Below are 21572 nucleotides of genomic sequence, written 5' to 3' on the forward strand. Positions count from 1 at the left end.
TCGTGGACTTCAAGAATTAACAGCAGGCAAAAGACAGTGCAACTGAAACTACACTGACGATACCAGCAGCAGCATGGAAGAAAAGCACGTGATGGAAAATGCACGGTGAACTGCAGGCTGGTAAGAACAGTGTGACATAACTGTTTAAAGACACTGAATGGGATATTTTGCCAGGCTGGGATTTAATCTAAAAGGAAAATACTGAAAAGAGCAACGGAGAAGAAACAGAGAAGAAACAGACTGTGTTTGCTGGGGATCACAAGACAACAAAGGACACTAAGAGAAGGGCACAGGGGCCAGTGGGAAGGTGAAGCCCAGACGAGTTCGACTGCGAGAATAGAGGGTACAATTGGGTTGAAATTGAAGCCGGAACTCAGGATGGTTTAGGGATGTCCACGTCACAAACAAAGAGGTAAACAAAAAGAAGGTAAAATAAAGAGAGAAAATAACTGACAATTACATTAATGAATAGAAGACACACATACAGATATTACATAGATTTATTTTTAGGATAAAGGGGAGAGCTTATACGTAGAAATGACTTTTTATACATATTGCATTTTGTGCCTTTAAGGGAGTTGTGGCTCAATTCGTCTCTTGTGGGTCACGAGCCTTTGGCTAGCGCTATGATTAGCCAATCTACTGTGAGGATGATATGAGTTATTGAAGGATTGCACACGCTTACAGACACAGAGTCCATAAACACACATGACAGTATTGATTCCAGGCAAAAGGCCTCAAATTAATTTAGCGTTTAACTGAACTTGAGCTGGCCCTGTAACAAGTGACAGAAAAGAGGAACTGAATAGGAGTTTCTTGCTTTAGAGAAGGACCAAAGGAAGGAAAGCATATATTTTGGTTAAGTCTGATAAACTAGAATGAGAAGGTATTGTTACATCAAAGGAGCAAGATGAAATAAAAAGGCTATACCAAAAACAGGCTATAACATAGGAAATGTGAGTTTTAAAATGAAGTTAGTGTTAACACACAGGAGTTGTTTCAAGGCAGCGTTTAGCTATGATAAAATGTATGCAGGAGTAATTGCTTATATGTTTAAACTTAATTGATTAAAGTGGTTGTTTTTTTGGATCTTTTAGTAGAATAGGCGCTTATAATGATTTTCTTGTGAAAGGAGATTCTAGGTCAGAGTGGAGGCCTTGCAGCAGCGAGACTTCTGTGTACAGGATGTTGATGATTAGATAAGGCAAGCGACAGGAAACGCATGCAGGGACGTGAAAGCAGCGTTTTAAGAGTTTTAAAATGATTAGTAACGTTGAAGAATATATATAAATACAAGTCAATAAGTCAAGAAGATAATTAGGATCAGGCTTTTGATTAAAGAGTCCCAAAGATGATAAGTTAGGGAGGTTCAGGAAAAGGTGTTTGGTTTGCTTTACAGAAGATCTCGGCGACCACAGGGGGTTGAGGATCCTGGAGGCCCGAGGCATGATGGACCACAAGAGAGGGACGCAGAAAAAACCTAATCTTACGCATGGAGTGTTCTCGAGGGGGAGCTGGTGTTTATTACTGGGCCACTTAGATGACATGAGGTTGTCTGATTTGCTGAGCCAGAGGACGGCTAGAGAGGGTCAGAGCGGGAGTGGTGACCCCGATGTCCATGATGCCATGGATGGACATGGAAGCAGCTGAGTGGGCCGAGGAGTGACCCAACACAATGTATTGCGACCTCTGGTGTTCCAGAGGTCGAGAGAGGGAGTATTGAGATTGGAGAGATATTTTGCTGCTATTGTTAAAGGCTCATGTTCTCACTTAGATCATCGATTTCTACTTACATTTCTTTCTGGGAAAAATGGGGATTACTTTGGAAACAGGAAGTATTTTCCCCAATAAGCAGCCCTGGATTAGTAAATCACTCCAACATGTTCTCAGGCAGAAGAAGCTGTCTTGTTATGAGGGAGAGAAGAAAAAGATTGAGGCACAGAAACTTGTTGAAAGAGAGATAAAGCAGCTAAAATCAGGTGTAAAAGTAAAGCAGAGGATGAGCTGAATAAAGGACACTCAAGGCTGGCTTGGAAAGGAATGAAGTCCATGGTGGGGATGCAGAACAAGGAGCAAAGATGAATGTGATGCTGAATCAGCAGAAGACTTGGACTCATTTGATTCCAGCTTTGATATCATTGATTTCAATGAAGAGCTTTGTGATTGTAGCAAAGGGCTGGTAGCTCTGAGAGTCCCACTGATGAGGTGTTTGTGTGGAAATCTCTTAGTGGGACCAAAGAGAGAAAAAGCCCTGGTCCTGATGCTGTGGGAGGGAAATGATTGAAGTGTGCTGTGAGGAACTGACTGGGAGATCTTCACACATTTTCCAGTCCTCCTTGGAACAACAGGAAGTTCCCAGCATATGGAAACAAAGGTTAAGTGTCCTATGGCACTCAACCTTTGTTTCCATATGCTGGGAACTTCCTTTACAAAGAGGTGGAGGTGGTGGGGCCACAGCACCATCATCACTAAGTGTCCTATGGCACTCAGGCTTTGAACAGATCACATAGTTCAGTTCAACATATAAGACTTTAAGAATGCACAAGCATCTACTTAAAATCTATTTAATTTATCACTAAGTGTCCTATGGCACTCAGTGATGATGGTGCTGTGGCCCCACCACCTCCACCTCTTTGTAAAGGAACTAACTGTAATCTGAAGCTTCAAATGGGACTAAGACTTCCTCCACTAGGTGGCAGTGTCTGATGAGAAAGTGTTAGTGGAGCTGGCCTGGAGTCAGAAACAGGAAGATGCAGGATTTGGGCTGAAATGGGGAAAAGTGGTTCGCACTAGTGCCTTAAAGCAAGAAGGTTGTAGGTTGAAGCTTTTTGGCCTTTCTGTGGAGGTTGGATGTTCTCCCACAGTCCAATGAAATGCTGCTTAGGTTCATTGGTGCTTCTAAATTGGCTGTAGGTGTGGATGTGAGAGAGTGCTTCTCTGTCTCTCTCTGTTGGCCCTGTGATGGACTGCTCACCTGTGCAGGTGGACCATGCCTCTTGCCCTATGACAGCTAGGGCACAGGCTGCAGCCCTGTGAGCCTAAGCTGAATAAACAGTTAGCAAAAATGATCCATAGATGGCCTGAAATCCCCCAGTTAGCAGTTTGGTAGATAGCTATGACATGCTAATCCCATCCAGCAGCTGTATTCTACCTGTAAGCTGATCCCTGCTGAGCCAAAGCACTTTTTCATATACAAATTACAACCTTTAATAGAAACCTATTGGTCAGCATCTTATTAGCCTGCTGTTAGCTTCATTCCACAGAAAACTGAGAGAAACTAACAGAGTTGATAAAGAATAAAGAGAAATGTGCTGATTTACAGCCTTTGAAGTGCTTCAGATGATCTCTGTCCACTTCTGTCCACTCATTCATTCATGTAAGCTTTCTAATGCAGCTTTGATCTTCACAGTCTGCTTCATGAAACTCATTCTAACCCTGAATGTCAGAGTGTTCCTCCTTCTCTTTCCCATCATTCATGCTGGCAGTGGAGGAGATTTGGATGTTGGACTGTGTTTTGGATGATGTGTGTATGTTTGTGTTGGACTGCTGTCTGTAAAGCAAACGCACATTTTGCTTTGGATTTCAGTGTCAGACAGACTTTAAGGTGGAATGAAGAGTTGGAGAGTTTCACAGTGAATTATCCAGTGGAGGATTTTTCTTCTTCTTTGAAGGTTTGAAATGTGAACATTGTTCTGCTGCAGTCAATGGACTAAACCAGAGAAGAAGAAAACAGACTTTACCATGAAGATCCTCAGTGTGGATCAGTATAATATCAGCCTGATGTCTGCAGTTTAGTGTCAGCACAACTTTCACATCATATTCATCTCAGCACAACTAAAACATGCTGACTGACCTCAGAGTTTCAAGTCCACATCCTGGACTCTCCAGGAAACCACACAGATGCTTCACTCCTGTATCCTGCAGCTTGTTGTTGGAGCTCAGCTCCAGCTGTCTCAGATGGGAGGGGTTGGACTTCAGTGCTGCTGCCAGATAATCACAGCTGATCTCTGACAAACCACAGCTCTCCAATCTGTATAAAGAATGAAAGATGTAAGTTTATTAGACAAAGTGTGAGCTTGAAATCATTCAGTGTTTCATCATCTGTTCAGAGCTGAAGAAGGTTCAGAATGTAGAAGTTTAGAAAATGGAAACTCCAAACAGCTGACAGAGTTCATACGCCTTTGTCAGGGTCAAATTCAAGCAAGACCATGTGAAAATTAAAACACATCATCCTAGGTGAACTTAAACACCTTTGTTCCCCTTTTGTTAAGACATAGAAAAGTACACCACACAAAAATACTGCAAAAGGAAACGGTCGCCTTATATACATAGTGTATAAACTCAAAATGCACATTTCACTTCAAATTAAGATTAAGGCTTTGAACAGATCACATAGTTCAGTTCAACATATAAGACTTTAAGAATGCACAAGCATCTACTTAAAATCTATTTAATTTATCATCCATGATATTATTTTGTACAATTCCAATGTATTTTGTTCATCTCCCTTAAATAAACAGGCAGTCTTAAAGTATGAAATATTCATATACAAACACATATAAATGTGTGTACTGTCTCAGTGGCTGATAGTACCCCACAGGCCTCAGTGTGAGCTTGAAGACATTTATAATGTTTAAGTAGTTTAATGTGCAGGTGCTGACGATAAACACATTTTGAATGAAAGCCGGGGAACTTTGGTAGCACAGAAACAAGTGGCTATTCTTTGTGACTATATGGATCACTCACAATACCATTATTTCACACAAAGGCACCAAATTAATACTCAAAAAAGCTGCAGCAATACACACAAATATAAACAGTACTTGGTGACAACTTTGCTTTTAGCCTTTAACCCTTCTTGACTACTTTTGATGTGGCCTCTATATTTTACCTTTAAAAACAGTTTATCTTGCCAATCTGTTATTTTCTCATTTTGACCAACTGTATCAGCACAATTTATCTAAATTCAGACAAAATTTAAAATACAAGTAGAAAGTGATATTTTGACTGTAAAAACCACACACATGTTTAACGAATCATCTTCATAACTTGAAATGCAAATAGAGATTGTACATTTTTAAAAATACGCACACGTTTTGCAAACAACAAAGTTATATGGTACTATTTACCAAAAAATGCAGCCAAGGCTCAGACGTTTTTCATATAATCATTTCAAACTATTTACAGAACAATCAGGTGTCAAACAATAGTTTGTGTCACTCTAACACATATGAGAACAGCACAGGGATAAACCTGCAGGTCTGACAGCAGGTGTGTCACTCAGCGTTTACACTGCAATCTGCCTTTGTTGGCTTTAAGGCAGCAACTGTGACGATCACTAGTAGAACTGACACACAAAACAAAACAACAGCTACACACTAAATACACAAGACAACAAACTAACTTGAGACCAAACACGGTAAACGTCACAAATCTCTCACGTATCAAAACTCTCTCTCTCTTTCGCTCACTCGCTCTCTCTTGCCGGTCACTCCTAAAACTTCCCCCTTTTGCTAAACAACCAAATGTCATGTTTCCATATCATTTTTGATTGGTCGACATGGTACATTTTCCCACCTATAGGGCTTTGGAGCGTGATGTCACGGGAGATGGGCCATGCCCCCTTCCGCCATGACAGTAGGCCAGCCAAAGGATACCATTTCAGCTATGGATCGTACGTGTTGTGTTGTCGGTTGCAACGTTAGATCACACGATCGTGAAGGCAAGAAGCTGGATAACGGGCTCTCTTTTCATCGTTTTCCATCCTGGAGGCAACGTGAGGGATCCCATGTATCCGATATTACTAAACAAAGACGTCAGGCTTGGATTGCAGCGGTGAGACGAGCGGATATCGAGTTCTCTGCAATCCCCAGCTTTTTGTTGGTTTGCTCACGGCATTTTCTTTCCGGTGAGTTCTAAATTAATTCATATCACTCTTGAAAGGCTTTTAGTGTTATTTTCAATGTGCTGAGGTCATAGATAATGAGATAAAACATGCTAATGTGTGATGCTGCAGAACCACATCATGTCGACTGAGTAGCTTATGATTTGGCATTATTGCAGGCAAACCAGCATATGAAATGGATGTAACAAATCCAGACTGGGCACCAACACTGCACATGGGGCATGACGACATACCTGTATCAGACTCGGACCGGCACTCAAGGCGTACGCAACGGAAGCGAAAAAGAGCACCCATCGGAGGTAAACAACCCCCCCCCCCCCCCCTCTAAAAACATACTAAATTGCTATCACTGTACACTAATCCGCACATAACTTCCAGATGAATCACACACCTGTCATTGGAATATTGGTGTACATTTACCTTATGTCTAATTTTATCTTACAGGCTTTCGTTATGCAGCTGCAGAGTCTGAAGGTGTGCCCCGTGCAGAAGTGATTGATGAAGATCTGACAGAAGACCAACAGCAAAATCACAATGTCATGGAGGCAGTGGACAGCAGTTGTGTTGGACAAGTGGAGGTTGAGGTAGCAGCTGCAAATGTGGATATACTGAAGAAATGTAAACCTTTTAAAATGATGACAGATTACAAACTCTCAGCTGTGTCTGTAATCAAACCTCTGTAACTTTGCTTCACTTCAGCAGCATCAGCTCATGTTCACATGTTGATTCATGGTTTGCTTCAGTTTTTGATGGACTGCAGAATATTTTGAAGGTTATCTGCTATAAAAAGCCAGAACAGGAAAATCTGCTTCATGTGTTTCTGTTTGATCCTCAGTGACTTTGACACAAAGGCCTCTGCTGTGATGATCACACCTCTGATCAAGTCTCACAGTGTCAGCTTTGTTTTTATACATATGGATATGTGCTGATAAATGATCAGAGTTATAATATTTCCCACTGCCTGCTGTGTGCCGTGACCTTTGACCTGCTAAAGACAGTCAGCTGTGGATTATTCATTGTTGTGTCTGATACTTAGAACTGTGAGGAAGAACACTACACAGTTAATCAGGGTCCCCTCTCTCTGAATCAGGAAAGGTGGGCAGGCCGCGTGTGGGCCGCGGGCCATACGTTGAGTCTCACTGTTTGAAATGTGAACATTGTTCTGCTGCAGTCAATGGACTAAACCAGAGAAGAAGAAAACAGACTTTACCATGAAGATCCTCAGTGTGGATCAGTATAATATCAGCCTGATGTCTGCAGTTTAGTGTCAGCACAACTTTCACATCATATTCATCTCAGCACAACTAAAACATGCTGACTGACCTCAGAGTTTCAAGTCCACATCCTGGACTCTCCAGGAAACCACACAGATGCTTCACTCCTGAATCCTGCAGCTTGTTGTTGGAGCTCAGGTCCAGCTGTCTCAGATGGGAGGGGTTGGACTTCAGTGCTGCTGCCAGATAATCACAGCTGATCTCTGACAAACCACAGCTCTCCAATCTGTATAAAGAATGGAAGATGTAAGTTTATTAGACAAAGTGTGAGCTTGAAATCATTCAGTGTTTCATCATCTGTTCAGAGCTGAAGAAGGTTCAGAATGTAGAAGTTTAGAAAATGGAAACTCCAAACAGCTGACAGAGTTCATACGCCTTTGTCAGGGTCAAATTCAAGCAAGACCATGTGAAAATTAAAACACATCATCCTAGGTGAACTTAAACACCTTTGTTCCCCTTTTGTTAAGACATAGAAAAGTACACCACACAAAAATACTGCAAAAGGAAACGGTCGCCTTATATACATAGTGTATAAACTCAAAATGCACATTTCACTTCAAATTAAGATTAAGGCTTTGAACAGATCACATAGTTCAGTTCAACATATAAGACTTTAAGAATGCACAAGCATCTACTTAAAATCTATTTAATTTATCATCCATGATATTATTTTGTACAATTCCAATGTATTTTGTTCATCTCCCTTAAATAAACAGGCAGTCTTAAAGTATGAAATATTCATATACAAACACATATAAATGTGTGTACTGTCTCAGTGGCTGATAGTACCCCACAGGCCTCAGTGTGAGCTTGAAGACATTTATAATGTTTAAGTAGTTTAATGTGCAGGTGCTGACGATAAACACATTTTGAATGAAAGCCGGGGAACTTTGGTAGCACAGAAACAAGTGGCTATTCTTTGTGACTATATGGATCACTCACAATACCATTATTTCACACAAAGGCACCAAATTAATACTCAAAAAAGCTGCAGCAATACACACAAATATAAACAGTACTTGGTGACAACTTTGCTTTTAGCCTTTAACCCTTCTTGACTACTTTTGATGTGGCCTCTATATTTTACCTTTAAAAACAGTTTATCTTGCCAATCTGTTATTTTCTCATTTTGACCAACTGTATCAGCACAATTTATCTAAATTCAGACAAAATTTAAAATACACGTAGAAAGTGATATTTTGACTGTAAAAACCACACACATGTTTAACGAATCATCTTCATAACTTGAAATGCAAATAGAGATTGTACATTTTTAAAAATACGCACACGTTTTGCAAACAACAAAGTTATATGGTACTATTTACCAAAAAATGCAGCCAAGGCTCAGACGTTTTTCATATAATCATTTCAAACTATTTACAGAACAATCAGGTGTCAAACAATAGTTTGTGTCACTCTAACACATATGAGAACAGCACAGGGATAAACCTGCAGGTCTGACAGCAGGTGTGTCACTCAGCGTTTACACTGCAATCTGCCTTTGTTGGCTTTAAGGCAGCAACTGTGACGATCACTAGTAGAACTGACACACAAAACAAAACAACAGCTACACACTAAATACACAAGACAACAAACTAACTTGAGACCAAACACGGTAAACGTCACAAATCTCTCACGTATCAAAACTCTCTCTCTCTTTCGCTCACTCGCTCTCTCTTGCCGGTCACTCCTAAAACTTCCCCCTTTTGCTAAACAACCAAATGTCATGTTTCCATATCATTTTTGATTGGTCGACATGGTACATTTTCCCACCTATAGGGCTTTGGAGCATGATGTCACGGGAGATGGGCCATGCCCCCTTCCGCCATGACAGTAGGCCAGCCAAAGGATACCATTTCAGCTATGGATCGTACGTGTTGTGTTGTCGGTTGCAACGTTAGATCACACGATCGTGAAGGCAAGAAGCTGGATAACGGGCTCTCTTTTCATCGTTTTCCATCCTGGAGGCAACGTGAGGGATCCCATGTATCCGATATTACTAAACAAAGATGTCAGGCTTGGATTGCAGCGGTGAGACGAGCGGATATCGAGTTCTCTGCAATCCCCAGCTTTTTGTTGGTTTGCTCACGGCATTTTCTTTCCGGTGAGTTCTAAATTAATTCATATCACTCTTGAAAGGCTTTTAGTGTGATTTTCAATGTGCTGAGGTCATAGATAATGAGATAAAACATGCTAATGTGTGATGCTGCAGAACCACATCATGTCGACTGAGTAGCTTATGATTTGGCATTATTGCAGGCAAACCAGCATATGAAATGGATGTAACAAATCCAGACTGGGCACCAACACTGCACATGGGGCATGACGACATACCTGTATCAGACTCGGACCGGCACTCAAGGCGTACGCAACGGAAGCGAAAAAGAGCACCCATCGGAGGTAAACAACCCCCCCCCCCTCTAAAAACATACTAAATTGCTATCACTGTACACTAATCCGCACATAACTTCCAGATGAATCACACACCTGTCATTGGAATATTGGTGTACATTTACCTTATGTCTAATTTTATCTTACAGGCTTTCGTTATGCAGCTGCAGAGTCTGAAGGTGTGCCCCGTGCAGAAGTGATTGATGAAGATCTGACAGAAGACCAACAGCAAAATCACAATGTCATGGAGGCAGTGGACAGCAGTTGTGTTGGACAAGTGGAGGTTGAGGTACCAGCTGCAAATGTGGATATACTGAAGAAATGTAAACCTTTTAAAATGATGACAGATTACAAACTCTCAGCTGTGTCTGTAATCAAACCTCTGTAACTTTGCTTCACTTCAGCAGCATCAGCTCATGTTCACATGTTGATTCATGGTTTGCTTCAGTTTTTGATGGACTGCAGAATATTTTGAAGGTTATCTGCTATAAAAAGCCAGAACAGGAAAATCTGCTTCATGTGTTTCTGTTTGATCCTCAGTGACTTTGACACAAAGGCCTCTGCTGTGATGATCACACCTCTGATCAAGTCTCACAGTGTCAGCTTTGTTTTTATACATATGGATATGTGCTGATAAATGATCAGAATTATAATATTTCCCACTGTCTGCTGTGTGCCGTGACCTTTGACCTGCTAAAGACAGTCAGCTGTGGATTATTCATTGTTGTGTCTGATACTTAGAACTGTGAGGAAGAACACTACACAGTTAATCAGGGTCCCCTCTCTCTGAATCAGGAAAGGTGGGCAGGCCGCGTGTGGGCCGCGGGCCATACGTTGAGTCTCACTGTTTGAAATGTGAACATTGTTCTGCTGCAGTCAATGGACTAAACCAGAGAAGAAGAAAACAGACTTTACCATGAAGATCCTCAGTGTGGATCAGTATAATATCAGCCTGATGTCTGCAGTTTAGTGTCAGCACAACTTTCACATCATATTCATCTCAGCACAACTAAAACATGCTGACTGACCTCAGAGTTTCAAGTCCACATCCTGGACTCTCCAGGAAACCACACAGATGCTTCACTCCTGTATCCTGCAGCTTGTTGTTGGAGCTCAGGTCCAGCTGTCTCAGATGGGAGGGGTTGGACTTCAGTGCTGCTGCCAGATAATCACAGCTGATCTCTGACAAACCACAGCGACTCAATCTGTATAAAGAATGAAAGATGTAAGTTTATTAGACAAAGTGTGAGCTTGAAATCATTCAGTGTTTCATCATCTGTTCAGAGCTGAAGAAGGTTCAGAATGTAGAAGTTTAGAAAATGGAAACTCCAAACAGCTGAAGCCAACAGGAAGCAGCTTCAAACAAACACAACAAGAGAAAAAACTCTGAATGTTTCACATTAAAGTCGTACATTTCTCACAAAGCTCAATTATGTGACAGACATTTCATCCCATGTCAGTTTGGCCTCATCCTGGGCCGGATTATCCAGCACACACTCTGACCACAGGCCCAGGGGCCACGCACAGCTGGGCTCCATCCAAGAGACAGGAAACAAACCAACACAATAATAAAAAGCACCATGTGATCTTCTTACATCTTCAAGACAAACATAGTAAAAACATGAGCATATTTGTTTCCTGATAAAATGATGTGACAGGTAGAACAGAGTAAAGTGGTGGTGTTACAGCCTTTCTCCCCTCTGCTGCCGAGGCTGTTAGTCTCTCCCAAACTCAGCTACAGGACTTCCAAATGAATGAAAGCAGCAGAAGTGGCTTTACAAATGAAAGAGGAAGAGGAGAAGAAGAGGAGAGGGAGGCCACCCTGACCATCACTCCAGCTGAAAACATCACACTTCCATTAAAGTTGGTGAGGAAATGTTGAGCAGGATGAGCTGCTGGCTAATCTGGAGGCTGTAGCAGCAGCTCACAGTCACAGTGGGTTTCCACTCATGAAAAAGCTCTGGCTGCTTCATTTCTCATCTCATATCAGAGACTTTAATGCTTCACTGAAGCTGTACTGTGATGCTTCCATATTCCAGTGAGGCCTCCATAATGATTTCAGCTGTTCTGTACACACACTGTGTGCCCTGTATGGCTCAAAGTCTCTGCAGCCTGTTTTTATCTGCTATCATCAGATCTTCATCATCCTCATTCACATCCCTCACACACTCTACAGCCTCATCAGCACTGACTTCATCTTCACTGACTGATGGAGCACAACATGAACCTGTGGAGGCTGAAACACTGTCCTGTCAAACATCTCCCCGTCACCACTCCACTTCTGTCAGCCTTTAAATGAACCCTGCTCAAGTCTGTCACTTCTGTTTGGAGCCAAAAGGAAAAACTGTTGTTCAGTCGTTTGGAAAGACAACATTTCTGAAAGCACTCAAACTCCTTCACATTTGTCTTCAGACACATCCTGAACATTTAGGAACTAAAGAAAGTTTCAAACACCAAAGACCTGAAATATAGAAAAACTACAACAGCCGCAGTCAGTGAACTCACCTCAGAGTCTCCAGTCGACAGTTTGGACTCTCCAGTCCAGCACACAGAAGCTTCACACCTGAATCCTGCAGGTTGTTCTCATTCATGTCCAGCTCTGTCAGATGGGAGGGGTTGGACTTCAGAGCTGAGGCCACAACTTCACAGTGAGACTCTGAGAGTCCACACAGAGTCAGTCTGTGATGATAGAAAATATAAAATGTGTTATTATAAAAGCAGAAAATCTGCATTATAAACACAGACTGAATGTATATGAAGACAAAACAGAGTGAGGTCATAATCTGATGAATCTGCTCTTCACATCTGTGCTTCAGCTCCTCTTACTGTGTTTGACATGACACAACGATTGAGTCTCTCTCAGACCTGCAGACTTTTAATGAGAATCTTTGTTTGGCTTTAATCTGCAGATGAAGGAGGAAGATGGTGTCACATTTAGGCTTCCATAATGTCCACAGTCTGTCACTGAGATCTGATCCAGAGTCAGAGTGAAGACACACATTTGGACTGTTTCCTGTTTTGACTCCAGAACATTTTGAATGAGTTCAGCTCAGTGAAGAGTTCCAGCTGGAAAGATGATCTCTGTTTGCTACCTGCTGTCAGGTACGACTGTTCACGTCCACACGCAGGAAAAACCTGCTGACTGTTACCAAACGGAGCAGAAATCTCATCACTGGACAATAATGATGAATGAACTCAGAGCTGCTGATATCAGATCTGATTTCAGGGGAACTAAACACAGAAATGATTGGCTCATTTGAGCTTTCTGAGCCATTATCTGCTGCTGTGTCGCTAGTTGGCAGAAAATGATTTGTATTCCTGTTCAGGGCTTCAGTGTTTATGAGTCCAGATCCAGGTGACAGCAAGTCAAAATGATGTTACCTGTCTGTGTCCAGCAGCAGCCTGTATTCACTTTGAATATTGTTATAAGCTGACATGGATCAGTTTGTCTTTGATTGGTTTGTAAATGTCACTGTTTCCATTGGACCTGAGTGACGTACAAAGACAGAGAGGGAGAGAAAGGAGAGAGAGGATGGAGACAGCAAAGAGAGAGCAAACACAAACAGGTGAGAGTGGACAGGTGACCAAGGTCAGCAACCAATCAGAGAGCTTCTGTTTGACCCACAGTCACTGATGATGACTGCACATAACCAAGCAGTGTGTTACTCTGATATCAAATATGGATCCTGCTCTTATAATAATGATCATCAGATGATATTATTGTGTTATTTTGTAGCTGAATACGATGTTTGTGTGATTATCAGTGAAAGAAGCAGTGAGGAGGATGGAGAGAGAGAGAGGACAGAGGCTGAAGTTAGAAACACTAAAAGGATTTTTCATGGATTTCATGGATGATTTGAGTGATTTCCAGCAGGACACTTAAACATGTCAGTGGACGTCCTAAAGAACATATTCACTGATATGAAACGTGTCATTGAACAGGATTAATATCAGTGGAAACATGGTGGAAACAGCTGTGACTGCATGGATGTGACACACTTCAAATCTGTTCTCCACTCTTGGATTTGGGATCCATGGAGCTGCTGCTGAGTCTGTACAATAAAGGAATGGTGTGGAAGGTTGCAGCGTACGGACACAAACACTTTGTGGTTACAACCTAAAGCTCCCACAGTCTATGAAGCACTGATGACATCATGACGTTTGGTGAGCGCTGCCAGGAAGTTAGCTCGGGGATGTAAACAGCAGTCAAAAACACAGCAGTGACTTCCATCAGCAGAAAATAGGGACGACATTTCAGCAGCAACAACTAAACACTGAACAATCAGCTCTGTGATTAATGAGGACATGAAGTCAGACATTCTCATTAGGAGCAGCAGCAGGAATGAGCGTGAATCCATGAGCTGCTGTGACATCAGTGTTAGCTCACATATTTGACACATGTTCAGTCCAGATGTCAGCAGTTTCTTCTCACTCAGTTTGTCCCTCTGTTGGGGACAAACTGAGTGAGAAGAAACAGCTGGTTCACCTCTGAGCCCTCACTCTGAACCACAGCACTGTCACTCATCAGTACATCACACTTTAATCACACTAAACCAGAGTCTTCCTCAGCACCTTCATCCTCACTAGCCATGTTTATGTCAATAAACTTTGTGTCTGTAGTTCTGTCTGTAGTCAGAGGAGAAGCTCAGACGGTGACTGCTCTGGATATTTGTCACTGTGTTTAACATTAGACTTCATTTCACTACAAAGATAAAATACAAAAATAGATTCTTATTTCTGTCTTCTCTCTAACAGCAGCGTCTGAATGACTAACAGCAGCAGAAGCAGCAGGTTTAAAATACTGCCCCCTAATGACACAACACAGGTACTACGTGTAGTCTACAACACACAGCATACGACTACCAATGCAGGATTATGCTAAGTGCACGCACACATTTCCTGATCAACACAAAATAGCATCTTATCTGAGAAACTCAAACTAATGAGAGTCGTTAAGTACTGCGTATATCTGTAGAACTAAACTACTAACCTACACTAATTAATGATGTTAATGATCACATCTGGACTCACCCAGCCTTTCTGCAGTTCCTCACAGCTGGAATCAGTCTCTGTCGTCCCCGTTCTGATGTTTTGTACTTCAACAGGTCCAACTCATCCAGAACCTCCTCTGACATCTGCAGCATGAAGGCCAGAGCTGAGCACTGGATCTCAGAGAGTTCCTTCTCTGATCTGTTCTCTGACATCAGGAACTCTTGGATCTCCTGATGTACTGAGAGGTCGTTCATCTCCATCAGACAGTGGAAGATGTTGATGCTTCTGTCAGGAGGGATTTCATAACTGTTCATCTCCTTCAGGTTGTTGATGACTCTCTGGATGGTTCCTGGACTGATCTCTGTCTGACCCAGCAGACCTACTAAGAGTCTCTGGTTGGACTCCAGACAGAGGCCATGAAGGAAGCGAACAAACAGGTCCAGGTGGCCATTTTTACTCTCGAGGGATTTATACATGACTCTGTTCAGAAAATCATCCAGAGATGATTTCCAATAGTTTTGACCCAGAAGGTTCTTCAGCACCTCTGTCTTCCTGCTGGTGTGACAGTGGAACATGTAGACAGCAGCCAGAAACTCCTGAATGCTCAGATGAACAAAGCAGTAGACTGGTTTCTGGAAGATCACACACTCTCTTTTGAAGATCTCTGTACAAACTCCTGAGTACACCGAGGCCTCTGTCACATCCAGACCACACTGCTCCAGGTCTTCTTGGTAGAACATGATGTTTCCTTTCTCCAGATGTTCAAACGCCAGCCTCCCCAGCTTCAGAAGAACTTTCCTATCAGCCTTCGTCAGCTCCTGTGGACTCGTCTCACGTCCCTCATGGTACTTGTTCTTCTTCCTCTTTGTCTGAACCAGCAGGAAGTGTGAGTACATGTCAGTCAGGGTCTTGGGCAGCTCTCCTCTCTGCTCTGTAGTCAACATGTGCTCCAGAACTGTAGCAGTGATCCAGCAGAAGACTGGGATACTACACATGATGTGGAGGCTCCTGGATGTCTTCATGTGGGAGATGATTCTGCTGGACAGCTCTTCATCACTGAATCTCCTCCTGAAGTACTCCTCCTTCTGGGCGTCAGTGAAGCCTCGTACTTCTGTTAGCCTGTCAACACATGTAGGAGGGATCTGATTGGCTGCTGCGGGTCGGGAAGTTATCCAGACGAGAGCCGAGGGAAGCAGATTCCCCTGGATGAGGTTTGTCAGCAGCTGGCTGACTGATGACTTCTGTGTGACATCAGACAGCAGCTTCCTGTTGGTGAAATCCAATGAAAGTCTGCTTTCATCCAGGCCGTCAAAGATGAACAAAAGCTGAGAGACAGCCAGCTTCTCTGCTGTGACCTTCTGTAATGTTGGATGGAAAACATGGAGCAGCTCCAGAAGACTGTACTGCTCATCTCTGATCAGGTTCAGCTCCCTGAATGAAAGCAGAACCACCACACTGACATGTTGGTTCTCCAAGCCCTCTGCCCAGTCCAGAGTGAACTTCTGCACTGAGAAGGTTTTTCCAACACCAGCCACGCCGTTGGTCAGAACCACTCTGATGGGTCTCTGTTGGTCAGGTAAGGCTTTAAAGATGTCCTGGCACCTGATTGGAGCGTCATGGAGGGCGTCCATCTTGGAAGCTGTCTCCAGCTGCCTCACCTCATGTTGGGTATGAACCTCTTCACTCTGTCCCTCTGTGATGTAGAGCTCAGTGTAGATCCTGTTGAGGAGGGTTCTACTTCCTGTTTCATCACTTCCTTCAGTCACACGTTCACATCTCCTCCTCAGGCTGATCTTATGTTCATCTAAAACCTCCTGCAGACCAACATCTGCTGAAAGAAAGAAAAACAACGAGACTAAAGAGAAAGAAAACTCTTCAATGTCTGAACAACACAAGAAGTCCAGTTTTCAGAAATGAGTCCATCAGCAGACAGATGTTCAGTCTTACTTTGTACACAGCTGCTCTGACTGGCTGTCTGCAGTCCAGCTCTGCTTCTGGATCTTTCTCCACACTGGGGACAGGACGAGTCTCCTGATGAAGCAGACTGGTCCCAGTATGAGGAGATGCACTGTCTGCAGAACCAGTGTCCACAGCTGGTAGAGACTGGATCCTTCAGGACGTCCTGACACAAAGCACAGCAGGACAGCTGCTCCTCCTCACAAACACCACTCCTCTTCCTCTCTCTGTGAACACATTTCTTTATCACTAAAAACATTTACTGTCAGTGAAAAACATCCAGATGTGACGTAACTGCAGTTCCTTTGATGTCATCAACACTAATGAGCTGCTCTTCCTGTCTGTCTGTCTCATTAAACACTGAGTGATGAATACAAACTCAGCACTTCATGCAGACTTCCTGACTTCACAATAAAAGCTTTCCATCAGAGAGACAGTTATGACTTTCACTGTTTTACAGCCGCTGTGTGCAGATTATCTGGGTCAGTTCACTCTGAAGCAGCTTAGAAGTGTCCGTGTAGAGCCGTGGTCTGACGCACAGAGACTTCTGATTTTCTCTATTTAAACAAACATGATGAAGATGAGCAGGTTTCTCTTCTAGTATAAACTCTGTGTCTCTCTGGCTGGCTCATGATGGCTTTTCAGGTTTTATGTTTTGCTCTCTCCTGCTAGCGTTTTGCCTGCCTGGGTGGAGCTTGTAATGGCCTCTCGCTCTTGGTCCACACAGTTATGATGATAACATTACCTGTTGCTGATTCACCTGGGCTTACCGGTAACCATGGGTTAGCTTGTGTGACTGGTGTTTACACCAATGAAATCTAAATCACACTAATGTGTCCTCCAAGGTGTTTGGTGGGAGCACTGAGTGAAACATAAGAGCTCTGGTAAAATAACAAACAGGGCTGTGAGAGCAACTGAAGTCATAAAAATACTGTTTAAAGATAAAAAACACTTTGATCTTCTCTCGTCACCTAACAAAGTCCAAACCCTGTGAACTATTTTAGCTTTAATAATTGTGGATTCAGGTATCCTGAACCCATCTTTGGACATTTGTAATTAAATATTTTAAAACTCCATCAAAGACTCCTGATGTGGCTGTTTGGAGAAGGAAAAGAGGGACAAAGTGGAGTGTCGAGCTGAGGCTTCATTCACTGCAAACCTACAGTTATGTTTCCTTATTTCTGCTGTTTGCATGTTCACAGCTGAAATAAAGCTGCCTCTTTGACTTCATCCTGTTGTGTTTGGGTCCAATCCTGCCTGCCACACAGCGCTACAGGACAAAGTCTAAGATTTTCATCTTTTTAATGAATCTTTGGTCATATTTATCCAGGAAAACACAAACATGTAAAGGAGTCATCACAGGTCTCTGACCTCGTTGGTTCAGGTTCAGCACTGAAGTGTGGAGGGTAATCTTTGGACCCATCACTCCTCACAGACGGACAGCTGGATCCTGCAGACTGTGACCTCTGACCTCTGCAGACACAAACATGTTTTATTCAATGATCAATTCTCTGATGAAGTGATTGAAGCAGCTGTGATCACTAGAGATGGACCGATCCGATATTACGTATCGGTATCGGTCCGATACTGACCTAAATTACTGGATCGGATATCGGAGAAAAATAAAAAATGTAATCCGATCCATTAAATATCACGAAAGCACCTCACAAAACTTGCAACACGCCGGAACTCGCCTCAGAACGTTAGCAGTATGCATCACGTGATAGAGCGGCTGTGGCACGCGGGACCTGTGGTGGTCTGGATAGCATTTGGAGCTTCGCTAGCAACCTGGCATTTCATCTCCGACAAAGTTATCCCGAGAGAAGTAAAGCAAGTGTGTAAGTCCATCTCTGAATGTTTGTAAAGCATTCCTGCGTTAAGCTTAACAAGCGACTGCCTCTTCTTGCTGCTACTTCAATCATGAAATTGCTTAATGATCAGCTGATCGGCTTTTCTGTCGCGACTCCGTCTCTCTTCTTTGTTTTTGGCCCACTTTGCACCAGAAAGAAGAAACCAGCGGCTGAACACCAGCAGCACGTTTAAGCTTGATAAGCTGTTGTTAGAATTTATTTAATATTACTTTCTACTCGAGGATCTTTTTCTACGCAGCTGATGGCTGTAATAAGTAGTAAGCTATAGTACTTTTTCCTTTGGGAAGGTACCATCTGTGCAGTCTGCAATTTTGTTGAAGAAAGATGTTGAATCTATTTAATATTTCTTGAAAAATAATTGATTTCTGTGCATTTTTTTTCACACTGCATCAAATTAAGGTTGATTACGGCGATTAAGCATCATGAGGTGGAGCGTGAGGGGTGGTTCCCTATTTTTTATTTATTTATTTTTGTTGTTGCTGGGAGTTGGAACCCTATTAGTTAGGTTGCTTAATATTTACGCTAAGTACTGTTTAAACTACCAGAATAGGGATGATGGTGTAGGTTTAAGTTTATTAGATTGATCAGTATTGCTGAACTATGAAATATTTTTTTTGCATACAGGTATAACAGAATAGTTTTAGTGTAGTTGTTGTTTTAAACTTGAGTATGAACTTGCAGACTTGCAAAATGCAGCAAGATATTTAAAAAACAGTTTTGTTGATTAAAAAACACTATATCGGATTCATATCGGTATCGGCAGATATCCAAATTTATGATATCGGTATCGGACATAAAAAAAGTGGTATCGTGCCATCTCTAGTGATCACACAGACTGCAGATAATGCAGCTGTTTCCTGTCAGTAACAGTCCTCTTAGATTAGAGTTCAGCTTTTTACAGGAAAACAAATGTCCCTGAATGCAACAGTGAGACACAGTCTGCCTGTGTGGCTGTGATAGCTGCCGTTAGGAGCGCTCATGTGTTTGCAGTTAGACGAGGAGATGTTACCATCATGGACACGTTAACAAATCCTGCAGCATCACGTGGCACAAACACTTTGTGTTCCTGTCATCTGCAAGCAACAGGAAGTTCATTAATAAAGGCGGGATGGAGACGTGACTGTGATGGTTCTCCTTCATCCAGCTGTTACACACATCTGGGCTCACACGACGAGCCTTTGTCTAATACAGCAGCTGCTCTCTGAACACTTTTCTGAAGAGGAGCTGCACAAACTTTTGTTTGCTTTCTAGAGCAGCGTATCAAAGTCAAACTACCCACTGCTAGCAGCTGTTTCTATCATAGTTTAGGATCCAGATGTGTGAGGTCTAGATTTACACCTCTGATTAAAATACATAGTTAAAAACAGCCAATGGAGTCCAAATGTGTCTTAAACCAGATAAACTGACAGTTACAGCTGAGCCTGTGTATCCTTGGAGACACTGCTCTGCTACAGAGATGCATTTTAGAAACCAGGAAACATCAAAATCATTTAAATCAGAGAGTTCTTGTTACTAACAGCTCACCTCTCTGCAGCGGACACAGGCTGGGATTTAAAATCAATGTCTCGATGATTGGACCGGTCACTCTTTAAGGACACAGAGCTGGATGGTTTCTGATTGACGCTAAAAATAAGTGAACATGAAACATGTGTCACATCCAATGTGTCCAATACATTACATAAAAAGTATAAATAAAGTATTAAATAGTATATTATTTAAATCGTTAAATAGTAAAAAGCTGATTAAAATTTCAAACATTTTAATACTGACATGAACTTACTTTTTGTCAGATGACTTTTTTCGCCCTAAATTACGAAAGAAATGCTTCACCCGTTTGCTCTTAGAGGACACAGAGCTGGGTGGAGGTCCAGGCTGGTTCCTGTGAATAATGATGGAGCAGTGATGTGAGTGCTGAGCTGTGACATGGAGAAGAGTCATGGACAGTTAGAGATGGTCATCTCACCTCTGAGCTTTGGTCTGGCTCTCATGTTCCCCACACAGAGTGCTTTTAGAGGGAGGGACTCCCTCCTCTCTGTCCTCACACTGATCCATGCTGCTCAATTCACATCAGCTCACACACACTTTCTACCTTCACCTGCAGAGGAAACACAAATCATTCATGTGCACATCAACTGAGAGCTGCAGAGGTCGTGTCTGATGTGTTGGACTAACATCCATCTGAGACGCAGCTTTCATCAGTTCACTACAAAAAGTGTCACAGAGCCCAGTTCAGCCTCCAAATCCTCCATTACTGTAGTCCTACAAAGCAGCAGGTCAAACATGGCTGCAGAGAGCAGCTTTTTGTCAGTAACCATGTCCAGGACCGAGCTGACTGCTTACAGAGTTCATACTCTAACTGCTAGCTGCTCTGCTAGCTAAGCTAACTCAGTAACAGTGACTCTGACAGCAGTTACTGTGGAACAGCGGCCGAGCTCAGGACACATTCAGTGTGTTTAGTCTGAGTCCTGGACTCTGATTCAATGGATTCAATCCAGCTCAGAGTTTCATGTGTTCATCAGAATAAAATACATGTACTAATATAACAGAAGTGATGCTCTGAATGCAGGACTGTAATGGAGGATAAATAAGGTTTTTACAGCCTGAAAGAAACATTCAGTTCATATATTTGTAGACAGTGAAGCAGCTTTTAATACTGCAGCTGTTTCCTTCACCTGTGTGTGTGTGAGCCACACCTTCATGTGCTGCTTTAGAAATATGTGGTCTGACTGCTCAGACTGAGTCTAGGAGGAAAGTTCACACGCTGGAGAAAGTTTTGTTCCTGACTTTGTCAGAGTTTGGCTCTGTCAAGAGATTTTTGTTTTTTTATAATTAATATAATAATTTTTTATAACTTTATGAAATTTTTCTTGTTTACTAAGCAATCTACATGTCTATGTGACCTAATAACTTTGTGATGAACTTATTCAGCTACTAAAACACTTCCTGTTTTAGAGAACAGATGTAGAAAAGAGAAATAACCCGTTGCTTTGGGTCTGTGCAAAGTCAGAGTGACAGGAAACTGCAGGTTTGCAGTGCAGAGCGTGCTTTTTTGCAGAAGTGAAGCTATAATCTTAAGTGTGTATATGTATCACACACACACACACACACACACACACACACACACACACACACACACACACACACACACACACACACACACATAAGACCTATAAACAAAGAACA

The 21572-nt window shown here is 42.4% G+C and overlaps 1 protein-coding gene and 1 pseudogene across 2 annotated transcripts in view; both read right to left on the reverse strand.

The window, feature by feature from the left end:
- Nucleotides 1-7998: 7998 nt before the first annotated feature.
- Nucleotides 7999-21572, reverse strand: part of LOC145426160 (ribonuclease inhibitor-like) — a 195015-nt gene continuing 181441 nt past the window's right edge. The window contains exon 3 of the mRNA XM_080299696.1: nucleotides 7999-10775. Coding sequence (XP_080155822.1) covers nucleotides 10580-10775 — 196 coding nt within the window. The 3' untranslated portion in view covers nucleotides 7999-10579. The remainder of the gene's footprint in view (nucleotides 10776-21572) is intronic.
- On the reverse strand, nucleotides 12072-17941 carry LOC145419348 (protein NLRC3-like; annotated as a pseudogene). The gene is made up of 3 exons (XR_013906896.1): nucleotides 17890-17941; nucleotides 14602-16714; nucleotides 12072-12249 (listed from the first exon to the last, which is right to left on the reverse strand). The product of XR_013906896.1 is annotated as a protein NLRC3-like (transcript).

Source organism: Astatotilapia calliptera, chromosome 3 (genome assembly GCF_964374335.1).
Source record: "Astatotilapia calliptera chromosome 3, fAstCal68.1, whole genome shotgun sequence".
NCBI lineage: Eukaryota > Metazoa > Chordata > Actinopteri > Cichliformes > Cichlidae > Astatotilapia > Astatotilapia calliptera.